At 46.9% G+C, this 21,905-nt stretch overlaps 2 protein-coding genes across 6 annotated transcripts in view; one reads left to right on the top strand and one right to left on the bottom strand.

Moving 5' to 3' along the window:
* The window catches only part of ZZEF1 (zinc finger ZZ-type and EF-hand domain containing 1), a 50,859-nt gene extending 33,472 nt beyond the window's left edge, over positions 1-17,387 (bottom strand). For all 3 annotated transcript variants that reach the window (XM_069874146.1, XM_069874147.1, XM_069874148.1), the window contains exons 1-17: positions 17,014-17,387; positions 12,505-12,649; positions 11,263-11,457; positions 10,210-10,381; positions 9,398-9,597; positions 8,109-8,319; positions 6,673-6,789; positions 6,276-6,454; positions 5,221-5,319; positions 4,228-4,319; positions 3,649-3,797; positions 3,015-3,126; positions 2,532-2,747; positions 1,881-1,981; positions 1,381-1,550; positions 516-649; positions 156-226 (exon numbers count right to left, since the gene is read on the bottom strand). In XM_069874146.1, coding sequence (XP_069730247.1) covers positions 156-226; positions 516-649; positions 1,381-1,550; positions 1,881-1,981; positions 2,532-2,747; positions 3,015-3,126; positions 3,649-3,797; positions 4,228-4,319; positions 5,221-5,319; positions 6,276-6,454; positions 6,673-6,789; positions 8,109-8,319; positions 9,398-9,597; positions 10,210-10,381; positions 11,263-11,457; positions 12,505-12,649; positions 17,014-17,358 — 2,708 coding nt within the window. In that variant the 5' untranslated portion in view covers positions 17,359-17,387. The remainder of the gene's footprint in view (positions 1-155; positions 227-515; positions 650-1,380; positions 1,551-1,880; positions 1,982-2,531; positions 2,748-3,014; positions 3,127-3,648; positions 3,798-4,227; positions 4,320-5,220; positions 5,320-6,275; positions 6,455-6,672; positions 6,790-8,108; positions 8,320-9,397; positions 9,598-10,209; positions 10,382-11,262; positions 11,458-12,504; positions 12,650-17,013) is intronic.
* A 299-nt stretch (positions 17,388-17,686) lies between these two features.
* On the top strand, positions 17,687-21,523 carry CYB5D2 (cytochrome b5 domain containing 2). Of its 3 annotated transcripts, XR_011338937.1 has the most exons (5): positions 17,689-17,957; positions 18,802-18,942; positions 19,170-19,356; positions 19,855-20,125; positions 20,928-21,518. XR_011338937.1 is itself a non-coding variant. In XM_069874142.1 (4 exons), exons 1-4 carry the CDS (start codon positions 17,732-17,734, stop codon positions 20,066-20,068), a joined length of 720 nt encoding a protein of 239 aa, XP_069730243.1. In that variant the 5' UTR covers positions 17,687-17,731; the 3' UTR covers positions 20,069-21,523. The 3 variants fall into 3 exon arrangements, 2 of the variants coding, with proteins under 2 accessions (XP_069730243.1, XP_069730242.1); XM_069874142.1 differs by having other exon boundaries at positions 17,687-17,957; positions 18,850-18,942; positions 19,855-21,523; XM_069874141.1 differs by having other exon boundaries at positions 19,855-21,522.
* The last annotated feature ends 382 nt before the right edge of the window (positions 21,524-21,905 follow it).

The following is a 21,905-nucleotide window of genomic DNA, read 5'->3' as shown; positions in this document are numbered from 1 at the left end:
ATACACTAATTAGTTGTCTTCTCTCTTCTATACCAAGGACAGTTGATTATTGTGGAGAATTATTCTCCAGAGGAATATCATTGCTAAAGAGGATTAAACATGATCTTAACAGATCTGAGTATCAGATAACTATTTTCACTTTCAAGACCCCTTACCTGAAGTAGGTACACAAGGACTTGAAGGCAAGACGTACAGATTGCTTATGTTCTTGCTCTGTGATGTTTTTCTAGAAAAGGAAAAAGATTTATTTTTATGATATGTTCTGTTTCCCTCCTCTGTGAGAAAGAATTCTAATTTCTGCGTTCTACTATTCATTTTTGGTAAGAAAGGCAGGGTGAGCTCCTCGTTCTTTGATTTAAGCTGCAGAGAGAGAGAAGGGGGAGGGTAGAAAGAGGCAAAGAAGAATTACTTTAATGGGACAAAGTAGACAATATTTGACAAGAACTCAGATTAGTGCTCTTTTCTGCATAAAGAAAGCAAGTACTGAACAATCAATTTCTCAGGTAATGGTTTACCATCATGGTGAAGAGCTGCTGTCGCCTGGTCTGTCTATCTGGGAAAAAGATTGCTGCTCCACTGAGTAGGGTGTTCTTAACTTCCTCCTTTAGCATTTTCAGAGGCATGAAGTTACTGTCCCCCATATCCACTACTGCTCATACAAAAAGGAAACAAAATTACAAGTTGAAATTAATACTCCATCTAATATGTTAGAGGTATAATTGAATTAATTGTGTTACATAGCGATTCCTATTACACACATAGAAAATGTGGGAAACTTCGATTTCTATTTTCTAAAGATTTATTTATTCATTGAGTAAATCCATTCTGGGAACATTAAGATTTGACAATTATCAGAGCTAATAATAAATATAAACTGGTTTCTCTCTACCCTCTTTTTAAGGAGACTGTTAAGTAATTAACAAAATAATTCAACTTGAATAAAGAGGACGCCATCCTACATCCGGTGAAATCTAACGTGTAATTCCCATTCCCTTCACTGGCTGAAGAATATTCCCGGTGTTTGTGTAAACCTGACAGGCTCCTATTTATAAGAAATGTCAGATATAAATGATCCCCAGTAATATCCCAGTTACAGGATCACATCCCCTGCTGGTTCAGGCAGGTGACACGTTGCTGTCTCCAAATCACACGTCAGAACGTTATAAGCCCATATCACAGGGTCAGGGAAAGTTTCTCTGTGACAGACTGATTAACACACTTTAACCTGAAGGAGAAACAAAGGAACAGGAGCTGACCTCTAGGGATAAATAAGTTTTCCCAAATTGGCACTAATGTAACATAACCTGGTTATTCTACAATTCTATGATGACACTTGTAAGCCGGAACAGGCAAAACAGTCATATATTCAATATCAATTACCTTCACACAGATGTCTATAAAGCTCTTCCGCAGCTTCTGCGTGCCCAGATGTTTTGCTCTGAGAAATTTCTTGAGGTTTAGCAGTTTTATTGTCTCCAGCAAGTACAGAGAAGCAGCTCTGGAGAAGCTGCAACAGCAGTGTTTGAGCATAGATACATTCCTCCCTTGGGCTGTAAGAAAGCATAAAACAGAAGCAAACACTAGAAAAGAAGCTCTTTTGCCTCAAGTAGCTAATGCTGTGAAAGTCTCTCTCTCTCAGACAGATAAAAAACACAGAGTAGTGAGCAGATAGTCAAAAAAAGTATAGCTACCAGCTAGATTAATCTACATCTCAAGCTTCTACGTAACATTACAGTTGAAAATCCATATGGCAGAAGCAGGAAAATGTTATTTATGTAAATAATGTAGTTCAGGAAGAAGTTGCTCCACCTAAACTAGGAGTATTTATACATGCACACACACAGATCAGCACTTCACCACACAGTGAAGAAGTGACTTACTTTTGCTGAAGTTTATTGTAAAAATTCCAGAACACCTGCAAATCAAGGCCCATGAAATCTAAAAATGACTTGTATTTCAATCCACTCTCCTTCTGTTGAACCTTAGAAAGGCAAAGAAAAGGCAGGATTGGAAAATTAACTCTAAACAGAACACATTTATAAAAAGTAAATCCCTGAGCAGTGGCCTTAAAGAAGCATGGTTTCCTATAAATATGTAGCTAACGTGAATTCTATGGATACTGCAGCTCATGCTGAAATCTTCCCCTTCACAGAGGGAAAGACTGCATAACTATAAAAAAAGAGGACATGTTTTTATCTATGCACCTCTTCGAGCTCTCTATCTAAGCACTCTTCCCCATGCTTTCTTCAGAAATAGCAGAACATCCTTCTCTGGCATCTAATTCCCCTAGCATGCTGAAAACGGTTCTTAACTCTCTTCTGGACTGAAAACAGGCATATTCCTAGTCAACTTCTGTAAGTATGCACTGAAAAATAGCATTCTGAAACCATATTTCTCTCCACAACATGGCTTTAACAGGTACTAATACCTAGTTGAAAGACTTGGCTTTATCCATTCGCAATTACCTTCAGCATAGGCTCACTGCTTTTGGCATAGCAAATACATGCTTAAAAAGAACTAAGCAAAAATACCAGGTCCTGGGCCAGCTGCTGGATGAAATGAAGTGTCTTCAGGAGAAGTGTTGTGCCACAAACAGTATCATCATCATTATTCCTGCACTGCAAACAGCTCATGCTCCTATTGGGCTCATCTCGCATTGGCCGAAGATAGCCAAGAACACTCAGGCCTTGAACTCCAAGCCGTTCTGCTGTGTCTTGTCTTGTGCACAAGAACTTTATCATCAGGTACTAGAAGGATATAAACAGAGCACAAGGTTTGGGTTTAATGGTTAGTATGAATTTGGCTTACGAAAGACACAAGCATGCGTACATAAAGGGACTGCAGGTGGTGGTGGGGACAAGCCTTAATCCCTGTCCATCACCCTCAGAAGTTTAAAATGCTGAGCCTAAGTGCCAGGCTAAATTTGAACTCTCCTCACTTTTGTCTCAAATGGCATTAACGCAAAGCAGAGAGATGAACCTCTGCCCACTGCGACTGGGCCAATGGTTTCTTACCTGGGAAATCCTGCACCGTTGGATTTTGACATCAACTTCATCCCATTCTTCTTCCACTTCAAACCAGCCAACAGGATCATCATCTCCCAAATCATCAAACGGACAACTGCTTCTGTGTATAAAATGTAACAAACTTTGTGAAGAAGAAGTTTAAAGGAACTGAAAAGCTGTCAATATGCTACCAAAATATTTTTAGCATATAAAGATGAGAGACAACAGAAACTTGCACAAAACCCAAATTCCATCAAACTTACCCAAACAAGGTAAGAAAACTAAGGAAACCTTTTTAGTCATGGTTCCTAACCTCCCCTCACTCCTAAGCAATGGTTTTGAGAAAGCAATTTAATAAAGGCTAATTATCATACAATCTTCCTACTAATAGTTTCTGTTAGCAATCTGGACCTCAAGCAGAAAGTTTGCAACCCCTTTTTAAACCATTCTTTGAATCAAGAGGCTGAAAACAACAGCTATAGATATGATTTCCTCAAACATCAATTTGAGGCTTATTAAAATCAAACAAGTAACAATTAAATTACGATTTTTAAGTAATTTGGAACAATTCTCAGTAGTTCACGTGGCATAAGGATCATATATACCATTTATTTTCCATACCTATGGAAAAGCCCGCCTATACCTGTTTTTTAAAAACTGTTTGAATTCCCGCAGCTTCCATTTGTCGTAGCTTTCGAATCTTTTGAAATGCTCCTCTGCGTGGAACTTTTCTGAAGCGCTGTTATAGGCAAACACCAGCCCACACTGGGCCCCAATGGCACCTCGTCGGACCTGGGAAAACAAATCCAATGCATTGAAAAGCTGACAATAAAGGAAGTTGCTGATTTCCCAGGCAAAGAGTTAGGGAAAGCAACTGTGGACTGACAGGGCTGATTTCTGGAACTGCACTTTCTGCCTAAAGGAAAATGAAACACATTTAGAGAAACGTTATGAAAACTTTTATAACTCACTGAGCCAGGATCATGGACAGGGTTAATATTTGCTACATTTCCCACTCTGCCAGCATCCCAGCGTTAGCTGTACCTCCATGCAATGAAGTTTCCTCAAGTTCTCTATGATTTACATGCAAGTAAAACCCCAGAATAACACTAATGCATGACTAATTTAATATTTCAACTCAGACAAAGAAAAGACTCTAATTCAATTCTGCCCTTAGGGAAAAGCAAGCCAACTACTTGAAAAACACAGAGGAACCACATACCTTTATCCTAATTTGTGTCACTTGAAATGAAGATTCCGTTCCAGTAGAAAGAATGATACTTGCTCTGGTCTTCCCAGTTTCCGTAAGAAAACCTAAAGCAGCAGTGGGAATGGAATGAGGTTGGAAGGACTGTTAGCACGCGCTGTCTGAAAGAGAACACTCAGACTGTGAACTGAAGAGGAAAAACAAAACCACGATGCTTTCCTAGTGAAATGTTCATTAAGAAATGTTTGCAAACAAAAGAGACAAGTAAAAAGGCAGCAACTCCCAAACATTACTTTGGCTTGTGGCTTGTTCACTGATATAATTCACTGCTTCCCAAACCATGATCCATAAAACAACAGACCGTAGTCCACAAAAGAACTAAAGAATGAAATCAAACACTAGGCACGAGCAAACAAAGGGGTAAAACAAGCATGTAGAACGTGCCTGACTTCCTATCACAACAGCTCTCAGTTACCCCTGGCCTGCACAAGACCAGATACTATGTTCTTTAGAAAGATCAGGCGGTATTTCACTTAAAATAGAGGTCAGGAAACACACATCTCCTCCTTTAGGTTGAATCCAGTACCTAAAACCACTGCACTAAGACAGACAGGCTTTAAAGGAGAACGGTTATGTGCAGTCAGTGAAAATTTCAAGGACTCCTACCACCTCTACATCAGTACTTGGGAAATTGCAGGGACCGACTCATGACTCAAACCCACAGAATGTGCTCTAGAATCGCTTTCTTTGTGACAGCTTATTGCTGACTTCCAGGTAGAGCATCAACAATTGTTCCCAAATACCAATCTTTTTGTCATCGTTTTGTTTTGACAATAAACCGGCTCCTGTGGGATTTTGTTCGTTTATTTGCTTTTTAACAGATCTTCCACATCATTAAACTATCAAGCAGCATCCAATATATAAAAATACATATGCAACAGCACCACAGCCTCCTTAACAGTCTTAGTGTCTTATTAAATATTCTGGATTTTATGTCCAGGCTCTTACCATCACCAGTCCACGGCTCAACAAGGAGGTTTTCGGGCCCTGATTTATCTTCTTTTCCCTTTACATCACACGCTTGCAAAGTCAGTCGCAATGGCTTCCCTAAGGAAAATTAACCGGTTTACCAAATTCATAAAATAGAAAAGCCTGTTTTCACGTTTTAAGTTCTTCACACAGAAAACAAAGGAAAAAAAATACTGTACCATGTAGTTTTTACCACTATCAGACAAAAAGAAAAAGGAGGAAGACACTGGAGTATAAGAGTAATCTAACATAGCTAGAATTTTAGACATGGGCAGAAGGACAATGAAAATCATGACAATCAAATGTTTTCTCAACTGTTTGCACACCTTGGAATTCACAACACATGAAGCACCACTCCTGTCTTGTGAAAGCAGCAGCTGCTCCAGGAAAAAATGAAACAGTTTTCGAAACTTTCGAAAATAAATACTGATAAAATCATTATAAGATGTACACATGCCAAGAGTCCTCATAAAACAAACTAAAAGGCAAGCAAAGGGGAAAAACTCTTCATAAGAGACTAATGATAACCATATACAGCACAATCTTACACCAGCCCACGCACAACTTCACACTCATGACACACTCGAATGAATTCATGGGCAAAAGCAAAGAAATGCAAATGGACACTAATGACATTACATTTAAAACATCTTAAATGTGCGCACACGCGCACATTTGAAAGAGAGACCACTGCACACACAAAAAAGTTCAGTTTGTTATTGGAATATATGATCTAATTAGCCCTTTATACAATATAAATATGGTCACCACTGTTCTATAGGGGCCACGGTCTACAAAGTTCATGTTTTCTCCATCAAGATGATGTTACCTAAGATCTTTCAGTTCTTAGATCACAGAAAGCCGATCTAAGGCCACCTTTTAGGGCAGTTTAGCTTCACATGCTACCTTCTTGGTAACACTTGTTATTTTCAAGTCTTGTATCACTTCAAACCCCACCAGAATATGCAGAACACCTCAAAGATGCGCATTGTCTTAAGTGTGTACAGCAAAGGATCCAACAATTATTCATTTACCGTATTTATACAGCAGGTTCTGTCTGACTGTTGCCATGGAAGCGATAAGGGATGAGGCTTCATACGGAGTGTCCAGATGATCAGTGATCGTACAAAGGGAACTTATCACTTTGGCGACACTCCCTCTGGCTAAGGCAAAGGCCAAGAGCGTAAGTTCAACCTCTGGAGTCGTACAACAGCTGGGGAGAGGAAAAACAACAGTATTTGAAGAAAACTCAGGACACTGTGTTTAAATAAAGGCAAATAATGCTCACATGAAAAAAAAAAACCAAGGTGCCCGTTTCTTAACATCTTTGAATTTGCCAAGATACTAAAGAGCAGGTGAGTAAAAATGAGATATGTTTGAAACAAAAAAAATTCTTCTCTACCATTCCGCACTACATCACCCCAATCTCACCTTGTTATTCTTATAAGGAAGCTATCGACTTCTTCCAAAACATTTGGAGATAAGAAGCTTGAAAAATCTGTGGAGCCCGGTGTTAGGGATAAAGGTGGCATGTGCTGCAGTGCTTTCCTAGAAAAAAAAGACAGAAAATAACATCAGAAAACCAGACAGACTTCGAGAAAACACCCTGTAAAATAAATCAGACATTTGAATCTTCATGCTTTATGAGCAGGTCTCTACAGATTCTGGAGGCAGAAAATCTATTTACACAGAGAATCTGTTCACAAGGTAAAAAACCAAGTCCAATTTAGGTGGAGAAAGTTCACTGACTGCCAGGTGATCTTGAATCTCAGTCTCATAATCTCAGATTTAATGAGACAAACAAATCAAGGGGGGGCTAAATTGAATCTGGAACAGCGTTTAGGAATACATTAGCATCCAAGTCCTGCTTCTTTTCAAATGGTTCTAGAAATGAGTTCTATTAGCGAGGGGAAAAATTGTTCTTTCAGAACAATTACAGAAACCCATAGAGAAACTTGTTAGCTTAGACCAGAAAGTTTGACTTCCTAGGATAATGCAACAACCCCCAAAACCAGGGACCCTGAAGTGGTTTCAAAGTCATTCTATCTAATGCTGAACTGTGGGCGTTCACTTTATAATTCCAAACACTGAATTTGCAGTTCCTGAATGCGTATTTTCAGTCAAGTTTGGAATTAAGCACGTTCCTCAGACATAAGCAGGTATAAATTTATCTGACCCTTATAAAAGTTCTATAGATGATACAAACTAAAGACTGGCTTAATGGACTTTAGCCTACAGTGCTCATTAACCTAATGACAGCAGTGCTTTTAAGTGGAGTGGCATCACGCTAACCAGGCTCTATAAAAGTTGATGTGGGTGTGTAGCAATTTTATTAGGATTCCAATCCTTCAAGTCATCAAGCAGCAGTGTTTGGCAGTCAAACAAGGAAACGTTACACAGAAAATGGCCAAGCCCCACTGCCCAGAGCCGACCATATCCCCCCGTAATGCATGAGAAGGCATCACACAAACAAAAATTTGCTGAAAACTAAGCTAAATTAAGCTTGATTAAATGGAAGGTGCCCAAACCTTATAAACAATAAAATTAACACAGAAAGTTAATTAATTTTAGGTTCTCAGAATGATTACAAGTCAAAGGATAGGTAAAAAGTGTATTTTTCAGTGCCCATTCAGTTATGGCTTAACCACTAGATTAGATACAATACCCAGGGGAATTAACACATGTTCTAGTATGTGCAAATGGATAAGAGAGAAATACCACAATTTAAACAACGTGACAGCTGATAAGATGTTTGAACACCTTAATGGAGGGAGTGGAAACCAGTTACGCAAGGTGGATTAGTTTACTAAAGTATTTAAAAAATTAATTAAGGAGACCTTCCCACCCCATGAAATTTTGGTACTTACTGAGTGTTCTGTAAAATAGTGTGGACGAACGCTGGGTTGGTCTCCATGGAAGCTGTCACCAGAGAGGTCAGCAGAGACCAGTACCAGATCGCGGAGGCATCGCACACAGAGACGCCCACCTTCTTAACTCTCTGATAACCAACAGCCCTGAGCCCGTGGATCCTTGTGTCGCAGCCATCGCTAAGGCAACGCTTGATGTTTATCTGTACATCTGTCAGAATACAAAACAGGGGTTTTTTTTCCCCATTTCTTCTGCTGGATCAGATCTAGAAGGATCCAGAGACTCAAAGCAATCATTACTGTAAAACCTCTTAGAAAACCAGCAGCAGAGAGGTAACTGTACACCCACATACACACAACTACAGAGGTGTTCACACCGTGCACTCTGCAGTCTGGAAAATTTAGCCTTTGATCCAATTGATCCATGTGATCCATTACGTATTGTATGGCTAGAAACTAGGAAAAAAAGTAGTAAAAGACCCTCAAACAGATCTAGATTATTTCACCAATATATTTTACCTACATACATGAAAAGTGTCTTCTGAGTGGCAGTGGAGAAGACAAGGGGAAAGGTAATAAATAAAGCCTGAAAGCAAAGTTTAAGTTATGTAACACTTTTCCATCTAAGTTCTTGACCGTTTTGCCCGGTAACATTGTCCGAGTTACGCATGAGGAACGACATCCCTGCTGCCCTGCTCTGTGGCAGAGAAAGTTCAGCTTTGTGAAAAGCATCTACTTGAACCGAAGGGATAGAATTCCTGAGGCTGCAGAACCCATCTTAGGAAGGAGCAGCTTTCCTCTGATTGATTCCAACGCAGCTCCCACAGACATACCAGACATAAAAATAACCCTACTTAAAAATCCTTAGCATGCAACCTGCTTTACAGAAATCATCTGACCAGCTTCAAACTTTTGCTACCAAAAAAATAAAGCAGTTGCCTAGAAGCAGATTTTTTTTCTAAATACCATTACTCAACATATGCTGTCACGTTGCAAGCAAAGATATTTTAAAATCGCCTAGTGCCTTCAAACTGAGAGGCTAAGCTGCATCTTTAGCCATTCCAGCTCTTCAGCCCTTGGCCCAAGCTAGACAGAAGCCATGAGAAAGACTCAAAAGACTCTTACAGGCTAGAAATTCAACTACAACTGAAACAATTTCTCTGACACAAGGCCAAGGCCAAGTTTCTGCTCTAACGACTGACATTTTAACGCATCGTTCCACGATCTACCCAACCTTTCGCCTTCAAAAGCAATAAAACAATATGCCAACGGTATCTTTATTGACTCACACATCTGACTAATGTTAGCGTTTTCCAACAGTGTTACGTATCCAGTGATATTGCTTGGAATGTGAACATCTCGGACCTCCTGAAGACTGCTGGCACTCCTTCCCACTGCCACTGTGACTTGCTGTGGCATGTAACTCTGGTCGTTAGCTGCCACCGCGATGGACAAATGTCTCAAAACCACATCTGGTTTCATCTTTAAACTGCAAAGCAAAGGTAAAACAGTTCTTGCAAAGAGAAGAGAAGTCAAGCACTTCACATGTAGCTAAGCTTCACTCTGCTTCCTCTTCTACAAACCCAAAGGAATCCACTAGGAATTCATAGGGATTACCAACTCCATGTCACGGCGGACAGAGAAAACTAGTAATCGACAGTCACTTTGGGTAACAAGACTGTAGAATTTCCTGTTGTTCAGCTTTTCAACTGAGAATTCACTCCTCAGTAATATAAATGTCGTGTAAATAATGACCAAAATGAGGTTATTTAGAAGCGTACGTTCTCAGGTCTGTTACTGAAACCACACAGAATACGGCTGTTCTGTGAGGCAGCAACTTTCTAGACAGTGGCAAAGCGCTTCTGTCCAAGTACCAACCACTGTGCCTGTAACAGAGTTTGGAAAGCTCAGTTACACTGCCAGGGTGCATAAGCATGCGTTTCACAAGTGAATACTTTTTCTTGGTGATTAGGCCTTTAAAATTCACACAGAGATTAACGGCTTCTGCTTTCAACTCTATTCATCTGCCACTCATTAATTCCACCGATTTTTTTCCATTACACTCCACTGGTTATAAAACGACCAACGACCCCAAACTCACCGTATCCAGTGTGAGCGAGCGCTCCCGTCCGACTGCCAGAAGGACGTCGTTTCTCCATTTGTCATCTTGTCAATATCAGCAGAGTTGGATGAGGTTTCTATGTGCGTATAGCACTTCGTGACAGACTTCAGTTTGTCCAACTCCTGATTTCCATTCAAATCAGCGGGGTACTCTGCAAAGAAAAGAAATCATTCATAATGTTCTTCTTTTGAGAACTGCTATATCTTCATAATAATTTTATAATAATCTCATATCAAAGAACTTGCTGGCACAGAAGACAGCTCCCAAATAAGTGTTTCTGACAGGAATGAGAAGACAGCAAAGGTTCATTTCAGATGAAATCACAACAATCTCAATCTTCCACTTGTAGCATGAAAACATTACTTTGCCAGAAGTTCAGTAGCCTTTACCTCCTCCTTTCATTACGGGTTTCATCAGCACTTTATTATTATCATGCCAAAATACAAAGAGATGAAAGAAAAAAGTAAAACACAGTGGAGAAAACCTCCATTCAGCTATTCTAAGGGAGGGGCAAAGCAGACTGTTTCCCCAAGTAACTCAATCTATTTCAGTAGAGGTGCAGAGATGTGAAAATATCAAGTCACGCAGTGAAGAAAAGGAGCCTTCCCTCTAGGGAGACACCCAGGACAGTCCCATCTGGAATACAATAGAACATTCACTACCTCTACCCCACAGCAATAAATGATTTTAATATTGAGCAGTCAACTTCAGAAAACATTCACCTTCTAAAACTAAGTCTCCAGGAACTAGTAGAGGCCTTTGACAGAACAGAGAATACAGATCAGTAATCATCATTTTGAAACGGTTCAGGAGAAAGATGAAAAACATCCAAGTCTGTTATTCAGGTTGCTGGGCAGTCAAGAAAGCAACTTATGTGTCTCAAAAAAAAAGAGAAAACCCCACAGAAACATGCAGACCAACTGATATAAAGTCATGTCTGTTAAAGTTTAAACAGAAAAGAAAGTTTTTTATGTTATCTTCAAGTTATAGTTATTATCAATCTGAAAAAAAGAAAAGAAATATATTCCATACCTCTTTCTTTTAGGAGAAGCCGATCTAAAGAGTCCTTCAATACAGAGGAGCGCATGGTACAGATATTGTTGAAGTACTCCAGCACCGGGTAAGGGACAGCAGTACTAGAAATCCGATTCCGGTGCAAAAACTTCAGTATCATTGAAGCATGAAGACTGAGACGCTCTTTTGATTCGGAAAATATATCAATAAAACCTAGAAAGAGACATTATTTCTATCTCTGTTGCAACATCTGACTTGATCATGTTCCCATCTTCCCCCTCCATATCTTATTCCTGTATAAATCCAAGTTAAGCACAGGAGCCAATACCGAACCGCATTCCACCACAAGAAGTGGCTCAGCAGGACTCTGAAGGAGGCAGACAAATACTTTTGCCCGTTATTTGGAATGCCCAGAGGTGTTCAAATGACTACCAAAAGCCTCGGTTCTTATCTTTTATGGCTGCACCAAAAGTTCCAAACTCTTACACCCAATATCTCGGTGAAACAGGCGCTGCTTGTCTAACAAGCTCATGTACTCACACCACTCACCCTGAGCTACGCTAAGTACCCTTTGGCATCATGGATCATTCCCAGAGAGGTGCCTAATGCTTTCCACGAGCTTCGTAAGCAATGTCAGCCCCTGAGCTGCGGTATTCTGAATCACAGTGTGTTTCAATGCTACCCCAGAAGAACTCTCCTCTGTCTTAACAATCCTAGCACTTCTCTGATCCACTAAGGCAAATCCCCTTTAGCCACTTACCATCAAAAGCTGGGAAGGAAAGCCAGTAACTGATACTGATCCCAGAAACCAAATTCTGGAAACCAATGCTTTCCAAACGACACGCTATAAAACGTGAATTATGTTTTAGCAGGATTCCAAATGCTAAACACCTATATAATAAAGTATATGACTCATCCTCTGACACAGACCCAGCAGAGGATTTATTCCTCCAGTTACCAAGTACAGGACTGCATTAACGAAGCACCCAACAACATTTTTGCAAGGAACTGTTTTCCGCCTGTGAGATAAACCCAACAAGGATAAGCAGCTCCCCAGAGAAGAAAAATAACAGTTATTTATGAAAGTAAGTTAGCAGGATGGCCAATTTTTAATTCACAGCCACTTCACTTGTTTGATACTAGACGAGCGAGAATGGCTTTGAGTGTGGTTTTGGTAAGATGAGGACAAGCAACACAATTAAAGCAATTTACTGAAACAGGGCCTGGGAAACCACTTGTTTTGTGACTCCTTCTTAATACCTGGAACTAGGGAACAAGCTTGCAATTGCCTGATTACATGGCTAAGCTCCCCTTGAAGATTAGCGCCGCTGCAGTTCTTGAGAGCCTCCAGCATGTTCTCCACATCTACAGTGCCATCTCCTTCAGCATCGAATTGTGCAAAGGCCTGGAGAGGAACAAAACAGGAAAATGCGTTTCAGGGAACTTACTTCAAGCAGAACTTGAAGATGTTTCATAGAAACTGTAGCAGCAAACATTACAACATCATTACCTACAGCAGTGAACAGCATCCAGCTGCCAGCACCTGGGACTATGACAAAGGCACTTAGAAAAGAACACCACAAATCTCTTTAACGGAAGAGTGAATTAGTTCTGAAAGCCATCCATGACTCACTCCTGCCATTTCCATCTCTCACTGCAGCCACTCAAACTGTCTCAGGTTTTAACTGTCTTCGTTATTCAAGAAAGTGTTTTTAGCACCAGATATTTTTTAACATGTATTTGCTTCCATATTCCATCCTCCTGCACTAAACACCGGTTTAAGATGGCTCGTCAAAGTATTCGTGGAAATCAATGGAGATAGTTAGAAGCCTCTAACATTTTTTCTTAGAATCATAGAATAGTTAGGGTTGGAAGGCACCTTAAAGATCATGTAATTCCAACCCCCCTGCGATGGGCAGAGACACCTCCCACTAGCTCAGGTTACCCAAGCCCCATCCAACCTGGCCTTGAATACCTCCATTTTTTACGCTAAAAAGTCTTCTGCTCATGTATAGAGAGTCATTTACACAGCTACACGTCACCTTCATCCTGACACAGGTCCAAGATGTTGTTATTCAGCTACACCTATAACACAGAACCAAGCTCGTAAATATAAACTTTTAAACTAGACACTTCAGAGAACTCACAAGCCAGGGAGACACTACTAAAACCAAATAAAGTAATGATATATTCACAAACTTATTCAATTTTAAGCCAAACTTTGTTTAGTTGCTCCTAAAAAAATGAACATCCACCAAACAGAAATATAAAATTCCAGGAATATCCTTTTTTATTTATATAAATTAGGAGTATGCTTGCAGAAGAGATTTCTTTACAAGAGATGCTTCAGTCTCCCAGCCCTGAACACAGTATTTCACGTTGGGCCACCCAGCCTTGCAAACCTGGCCTGCAGGAGGGCATCGCCTCACGGCGTCTGTCCCAGTCTGAGCCACCGCTGCTGGGAGGAACCTTGTGCTTCAGCCTCCGGGTCTGCTCCCTGGTTATCAAACCTAATACACCTCTGTACTGTCCTAGAGAGGGGTAATCCAAACCGATTAGATTAAAATAACCTGCCAATTAACCACGATATAATTACACCACTTAAATGAGAGCAGAGTCCATAGGAGACAACCGGATCCAGGTGCCATATTTTAGCTGACTAAAGGTCAAACAGCATCTGAAGTTGATAAACTCTGGTTAAACATATGGCTGAGTCCATGGTGACCACAACCACCCTTGAAGAAATGATTCTGTGGAGCACCCAGGAGCTACCACAGCCAGCAGGGACGGCTGGTGCTGGGCATTGGGGGAGAAACTGGAGCAAAAAAGCAAAGATCTTTGCTTGAGGACAAAAATAGCGAGGGAATTAACATTAACAAACATAATCAGTCGTCAAAACAAGCCCGTGGACAGTTTTGTACCATGCCATTCTTGCCATTACAACTTTTGCTCCTCACATTTGAGGCCAAATTGTGCAATTACTAAAAGTCTATTTTTTGACTGTTTATTATGCCCATACACAATTTTCACTGCTCAATCAAGCTGCCTCATGCAAGGGAGGTATAAGACAAAAAAAAAACCAGTATTCAAACCTGTACTGGGAGCTTTTGAGCTGTGTTCACCACGGGGACACAGCTCAAATACACCAACAGCTTTACCACAGCTCGGCCACGTTCTGCTCCTTAACAAACACACTGAGTCCACACACTTCCCACCCAGTTCAGTGCCAAACATGCAGAAACACAAGGGGAACACACTTCCTGGAAAATGATGACTAAAGGCATTGCTAGGAAACACAGCACATGAAAAAATCCCCCCCTCGTCTCACAGACAGCCCAGGACTTGGGCAACGGCGGAATATCTGAAGTGACTTGCGAAAACTCTGTGTTTCATCCCTCGCTCTCAGGAGAACTGAACCATTCATGGTTCAAGCTGAGTACACAGCAGCTGCTGAAGCACTAATGGATAAAAAGGATTCAGAGGTTCAGCTTATCTAGAAAACAGGTTTTCTCTTTAGATAGAGGTTCAGTTTGCCTGTAAAGCACTCAAAGGATGTGGCTCATGAGCCCTGCACTGAGAGCAGAAAAGCTTAATGGGCAGATTAAAACTTATTCTCTGTCAGACAGGATTCTGTCCACATTAAATGTGAAACCTATTGACCTGCCACCCACAAACGAACCGCTCATCAGTGTAGAACACATCCTGGAAATCTAAAACACCACAGCCCACGGGCTAATGCCAGTGACAGAGACAATGGCATCAAGGTCTCCAAACAAATCCCCGCATCCCAGCTCTGCAGGACTGAGTAGGTGTGATCACACCTCCCACCATAACAAACACCTTGACAAGGTTTTCCCTTCTCCCAACAGCAGGGAAAAAAAAAAAAAAGACAAACAAGCAAAAAAAGCCAAATTCTACTCTACATGTAAAGGAGGATGCGCAGTGCAATATAGATAATCCTCACCAGATTCCTGCAGCCCACAGAGCTCGTCTGTTTGCTCTGACAGAAGGAACCCTGATGCACTGACTCCACTCTTACTGTTCTCACACACGGACAAGTGTCCTTCACGGGCTCTTGTAAGAGGAATGGGGAATGGAAGCAGAGTTTTAGCGAGTGACTTAAACCAGCCTGGTATAATTTTGTACAACGAAATTACTCTCTTCCCAGCAAGCTTGTTAATACATCAGCACCAACTTCAAGGTGTGTCTGTGTCATTTAACAGTTTACCAAGTTATTCTGCTCGGGAGCAATGAAAGAGGAAAGGAAGGCACTGGTGAGACTCAGGAACCACATGCAGTAAGAAATTCAGATATAACTGGGTGTGAAATTCCCAACAGGGTGTTCCACTGCATTTTAAAGGCTGGCTAGAGAGCAAAGGTCAAGATTAAACGCTCCCCATGTCTCCTCCCACAGCAGAAAGGAAACTGTCCTCTCTTCTACCACTAAAACCTCCTCTGCAGACCTGCCTCTGCAGGGGGAAGTCTGCTACAGTGCTTCCCTATAAGTCTTCCCACAGCCATACTTCACAATTTTACTGCTGGGGAGCCAGTGGGGTATTTGACAACTTTGCTGCTGATTTTGAAAAGCAAATGACAACGTTAAGTCCAGTAACTCAGACCTGCTGACACCATTAAGAAGTATCTTGGAGGAATCACTAGTACAGCGTTTCCTACCTGCGCGACCACCAGCTGCGCTAACAGCAGCACCAGTATAAATATTGCTGTAAAGAAACACTTTATTCACAAATGGCTGCTCGGCACGATCACTGAAAAGAGAGATAAGTCAAAAAGGCGATATTGATAAGCTGACTGCCTGGCAGGAGCGACAGCCGCTTCTGTTACCTCGCTGCAGAGCCCCTGGCTCTGGCCATGCCCTGGATATCGAGAAGGACTCGATGATCCGGTGGGTCTCTTCCAACCTGGTTATTCTATGATTCTAAGGAGAGAGCAGGGGCTGTGTGGTCGATGCGAGCAAGGGGTGACCGGGGTCAATGCGGTCGGTGTCAGGGAAGGGGCAACCAGCATCACACCAGGAAGGAGTGACTGGGGTCCCCATGGTCAGTACTGGGAAGGGGCAACCAGAGTCCCTGCGGCTGGTCCTGAGAGCAGGTGACTAGGGATCCCCACGGTTGGTGCCACAAAGGAGCAGCTGGGGGGTTTCTGCAGTCGGTCCCAGGAAGAGGTGACCAGTGTCATCGCAGCTGGCGCAGGGACGGGGTGACTGGGAGTCCCCGTGGTTGGTGCCAGGAAAGGGGCAGCCCAGGGCCCCGCAGTCGGTGTGGGGGGAGCAGGGTCCCTGCGGTCAGTCCCAGCAAGGGGCGACGGGCATCGCAGCAGCCAGCACGAGCAAGGGGTGACTGGGGGTCCCCACGGTCGGCACTGGGCAGGGGTGACCCAGGTCCCTGTGACGGGTACTGGGATCAAGTGACCGGGCTCCCAGTGCCACGAAGAGGCAGCACGGGATCCCCGCGTACCGGGAAGGGGAGACTGGGGCTCCTAGCGGTCAGTGCTGTGAAGGGGCGACCGGGGGTCCCCGCACCCTGGGTGCCAGAAAGAGGCGACTGGCGGTCCCCGCGGTCGGTGCCGGGAAGGGGTGACCGGAGACACCGCGGCTGACACCAGGAAGGGGCGACTGAGGGTCCCCGCGGCCGGTACTGGGAAGGGGCGACCGGGGGGTCCCTGCAGCCGGTCCCCGCCGAGGCCGGGGGAGAGGCGGGGGTCGCGGTCCCCGCCCCCATCCCGCTCCCCCCGGCCCCGCCGCCCCCTCACCTCCTCGCTCTCCCCGCGGGCCCCGGCCGCCAGGCGGGAGACGCTCTCGAGCACCTCGCAGAACTGCTCGAGGCTGACGGCCTCCTCGCCGCGGCTCAGCCGCTCCTCCAGCCAGCGCACCAGCGCGCTGTGGTGCCGCGACACCAGCGGCTCGGGCAGCGCCGCCTCCCGCAGCCGCCCCGCCGCCTCCCGCAGCCGGGCCTGCTCCAGCAGCGCCTCGGCCGGGGGCAGCGGCGGCGCCGGGCTGGCGGGGCCGGGCTGGGGCGCGGCGCCCGCCGCCTCCATGCCTTCCTCGGCGCCTTCCTCTTCCTCCTCCTCGCTGCTGCGGCTCGCGGCCGTCCCCATGAGCGCGGCGGGGGCCGAGCCGCCGCTCCCTCCCGCTCCGCCCGCCTTACTCAGCAGCTCCCCGGGCCGCGGCTCCTGTCAGCGCCCGCCGCGCGCCACACTGCCGCCAAGCGACGCCCGCCGCCGCAAAACCCCGACCCGCAAACCCTGCCCTGCAGGGGCGGTGTTGCGACGCTCGCCGTAAAGCGGCACCCAGACGCGCTCCCGCTTCCCCCCCGCGCCACGCCGCCGCCAAGCGACGCCCCTCTGCCGCAAAGCCCTCGGCGCGCGGGCGGCGTTGCGGCGCTCGCCGTAAAGCGTCGCTCACGTCGCGTCCTCGGCCGCACTGCCGTCAGGCGGCGCCACGCTGCCGTGCGGCGAGGAAAGCGTCGCGATGTGGCGCGGCGCGGCGGCGGCGGCGCTGCTGGGCCTGGCGGCCGCGTGGCTGCTGAGCCGCGGGTTCGAGCCCCGCGCCCGCCTGCTCAGCGCCGCCCAGCTCGGCCGGTACCGGGGCGCGGCCGGGCAGCCCGGGCTCTACCTCGCCCTGCTCGGACGCGTCTTCGATGTGGAGCGCGGCCGCAAGCACTACGGGCCCGGCGGGGCCTACAGCGGCTTCGCGGGTAGCGGGGAGGGGGCCTGAGGGGGCTCTGAGAGAGGGGAGGGGGCTCTGAGAGGGCCCTGACAGTGGGGAGGGGGCTATGAGAGAGGGGAGGGGGCCCTGACAGTGGGGAGGGGTCTATGAGAGATGGGAGGGGGCTCTGAGAGAGGGGAGGGGGCTCTGAGAGGGTTCTGAGAGCAGAGAAGGGGCTCTGAGAGCGGGGAAGGGGCTCAGAGAGGGGAGGGGGCTCTGAGAGGGCCCTGACAGTGGGGAAGGGGCTCTGAGAGCGGGGAGGGGGCTCTGAGAAGGCCCTGGCAATGGGGAGGGGCTCTGAGAACAGGGAGGGGGCTCCGAGAGAGGAGAGGGGGCTCCAAGAGGTCTCTATCCATGGGGAGGGGGCTCTGAGAGGACCCTGACAGTGGGGAAGGGGCTCTGAGAGAAGGGAGGGGGCCCTGACAGTGGGGAGGGGGCTATGAGAGAGGGGAGGGGGCTCTAAGGGGGCTCTGAGAGCAGGGAGGGGGTTCTGAGAAGGCCCTGACAGTGGGGAGGATGCTCTGAGAGCAGGGAAGGGGCTCTGAGAGAGGGGAGGGGGTTCTGAGAGAGGGGAGGGGGCTCTGAGAACAGGGAGGGGGCTCCAAGAGAGGAGAGGGGGCTCCGAGAGGTCTCTATCCACGGGGAGGGGGCTCTTAGAGGGCCCTGACAATGGGGAGGGGGCTCTGAGGGAGCCCTGACAACAGGGAAGGTGCTTTGAGAGGGCTCTGAGAGCAAGGAGGGGGCTCTGAGAGTGGGGAGGGGGCCCTATCAATGAGGTGGGGAGCGTGGGGCTGGCAGGGGCTCGCGGGTCAGCGCCTGCCCCTGCCCCACAGGCAGAGACGCCACCAGGGCCTTCGCCACCGGCGACTTCACCCCGACAGGGCTGGTGGACGACGTCTCGGGGCTGTCGCCAGGTGAGCTGCTGGCCGTGCAGAGCTGGCTGAACTTCTACAGCAACAACTACGATGCCGTGGGTAGGTGCTGCCGTGGGAAGGTGCTGCCGTGGGTAGGTGCTGCGGCCGGGCTGGCCGCACACGGGGAGGTGAGAGCGGGAGGGCAAGGATGGGCCTGCAGCACCACGATGGGGGTCCAGGTTCCCTCTCCAGCACGGTGAGGGTCTTCGAGGTAGAATTGTTGGTTTTGGGTTTTTTTGTTTTCCTTGCCTGGGAAGATTGGAGTCTTAATAGATCTTCTCCCCCAGGGAAGCTGGTGGGCAGATTCTACGATGAAAATGGGGCACCAACGGAAGCCTTAAGGCAGGCAGAGGCTGCGATTGAGGAAGCTCTGAAGCTCAAAGCAGAAAGCGAGCAGAGGAAGCAGCAGTTTCCACCCTGCAACTCAGAATGGAGCTCTGCTACGGGCACCCGGTTCTGGTGCTCCAGAGAGAGGTGAGTGTTGCCTTTCTGCTGTCGGGCAGGGCCCTTGGGAGCAGAGCATTTGGCCCATCAAGAGCCACTACGAAGTCGTTGTGGAAGCGCTTGACGCTTTTCTTTTGCTCTAGTTCTCAAAAGCCCCACAGCCAGTCACGGAACAGATCGCGGTGATCCGTGAACAATCAGCTGCCCCCAGAAAAGGCATTTTCCCATCAGACGTGCTGTGCTACATCAGGCTTCCATTGCTTTGCCAGCAATAGAAACGTAGGAAGCAGGAGTTGGTTGCTCCCAGAAGGGTGAGAGCGGCAGCAGTACTGGTGAAAGCCAGTTGTGGGCATGGGTTTCTGAAGCAGAGCCCATGAAGAGGTGTCAGAGAGCCATGGGGAACAAAGGCCGTGGCAGGGAGGGCGCTGGTACCTGGAACTCTCCCAGCTGGTCTTGGCTTTTTCCTAATGATTCCCTGCTCACTGGAAGCGTTTTAAATTCTAATTTATTTTCATTTTTCATCTGCAGCGGGGGAGTGAACAGAGACTGGGCCGGGGTCCCGCGGAAGCTGTTCCAGCCTGGGTCGAAGGGCAGTCACTGCGTGTGCGTGAGGACTGCGGGGCCCCCGTGGGGGCAGCCGGGCACCGGCCAGCACAGCGACAGAGGCGACCTGGACAACCCGCACCTGCAGGAATACGAGGGCTGCCCTCCGCTGGCCCCACAGTGCTTCCTGAAGGCGTGAGCCCACCCGCTGGATCCGAGAGGGCACCGAGCCCCGCAGGGAAACGCAGCACTTGGGGTGAGCAGATCCGGCTCTGCTCCCTTCCCAGGGGGCAAAGGGACCCGTAAGAATCTCGTGTTGTCACTGTGGAGGTGGAGATGAGAGGAGGAGGAGATACTTCAGCCAAGTTAGCAGCCAAAACATCAGCAGCAGGTTTTTTTTTCTTTCTTAGTGCTTTATTCCTGTGGTATTTTTACATCTGGTAACAGATGCGCAATATGAACTATAGTTAAAACTACATAAGGTGCCTGTGCACGCGGCGGGGAGCGGGATGTGTTGTGTTTTCAGGCAGCACAAGAACTGCTGCATTTTCTGTGCGATCCTCCAGCTGCTCAAACCCCGCCAGCTGCATCATAGCACTAATGCTCTTTCCCAGTCACCCGTCACTCCCAGGAGTCTAAAGGTAGCAGGGAGAAGCCTGGGTTTCCCCTGCAGTTAAGGTATAGATTATCTAGGAACCTGTGTAGTTCAGTTACACGCAAGCTTCGCTTATCAAATCCTTGCAGCACAGAAGGCAAAGGTCACAGCCGTTTCCTCCTATAGTGTTTGCATGAGATACCAGGCAAAGATGGTCCCGGAAGCCACCTCCAAGGATCTTTGTTTTATATTAACCTCACCATGCCGGGCCTCTGCTTCACTGCTTTTAAACTCCTCAGATCAGGAAGGGGTAGTTTTAGACAGGTGATAAGAAGAGCTAGGTGGCAACGTGGCCCTCTCACTGTAATCTGCCTCCTCTCAGGTTCTCATCTGCTGGGCTCTAACATGAGGCTGGGGGATCCTCACAGGGCCCAGCACCCTTAAAATCTGGTTTTTATCCCAGCTGGAAGACTCAGCCGTGCGAGTGACCCCAAGAAGAGCAGGGCGAGTTATTGCCCTTCCTGGGTGGGGCTGGGAAGGCCCAGGAGCTCCTGCACAGGGCCTGGGTGCCACGACCCCGGCTGAAGGACGCGGTAGCTCCCAGGCTGCTGTTGGAATCGGTTTCTGGTGTAGCTGCAGCCCCAAGAGAGACGAACGGCTTGGACAGGGGCCAGCAGCAGCACCGACTCGCAGCAGGCCGCATCCGGGTCTTTTCCTCAAGGCAGCGGCCACCTGTTTATAAATTGCTGCAAGCTACTCCCACCTCTACAAGAAGTCCCACAAACTAAGTAATTAATAAGTAATGAAATTGAGAAGTCCTGGCAGCACTGCTCCAAGCAAGAGCAATCCATAGACTGCAGTGACAGGGGGACAAATCACAGCACTTGCCAAGATGATCCTGTTTCCACTGCAATTCCAAAGCCCAGCTGGGTTCTCCCACAGGAGAGAAGGGAGGAGAGCAGCCGTGGGCACAGCCAGGGGTTTGGCTGCTCTAGGGAAGCTCCCCCTTCCTCTGTAATAAAGACTCATCTTTATTAATCATCCCAGTCTTGCGAACATGCTTTGGTCGGCGTTGCTATTGTGCCGAGGCTCTCCTTTTCCTGACGCTGCGCTAACACTGTTCCTTCGAGTCGGCTCAGCTCTTCCGTGTAAACACACCTGGGCCGAGAACGGATTTACTCGTGCAGCAGCTCTGGCCTGGAGCAAGGCTGGGCTGTCTCATAACGCTCAGGGGGTCTCCTCACCGTTAGACTGAACGGGGTAAGCAGAACAGTGGGCATTGCCAGCCAGAAAAGCCGCAGCAGCTCCACAACAGAACACCCACAGTTATTTCAGAACCAAGAACTGCGGCACCGGGCTCCGTTCAGTGCTGTATCCCTGTGAAGGGCAGCTGGACAGCTTGCAGACGGGCACCCGTCTTTGCATCAGAAGATGCTTCCTT

Source organism: Phaenicophaeus curvirostris, chromosome 21, assembly GCF_032191515.1.
Source record: "Phaenicophaeus curvirostris isolate KB17595 chromosome 21, BPBGC_Pcur_1.0, whole genome shotgun sequence".
NCBI lineage: Eukaryota > Metazoa > Chordata > Aves > Cuculiformes > Cuculidae > Phaenicophaeus > Phaenicophaeus curvirostris.
Note: the sequence above shows the minus strand (reverse complement) of the source record. Positions and strands in the feature narration are given on the sequence as shown.

What these genes read in the sequence shown, in the direction of transcription:
- CYB5D2 (XM_069874141.1), top strand. Translation starts at nt 17,732, where the DNA reads ATGTGGCGCGGCGCGGCGGCGGCGGCGCTGCTGGGCCTGGCGGCCGCG. An exon ending in GGCCTACAGCGGCTTCGCGG is followed by an intron (nt 17,958 to 18,801) that starts GTAGCGGGGAGG and finishes CCTGCCCCACAG; the next exon opens with GCAGAGACGCCACCAGGGCC. An exon ending in CAACAACTACGATGCCGTGG is followed by an intron (nt 18,943 to 19,169) that starts GTAGGTGCTGCC and finishes CTTCTCCCCCAG; the next exon opens with GGAAGCTGGTGGGCAGATTC.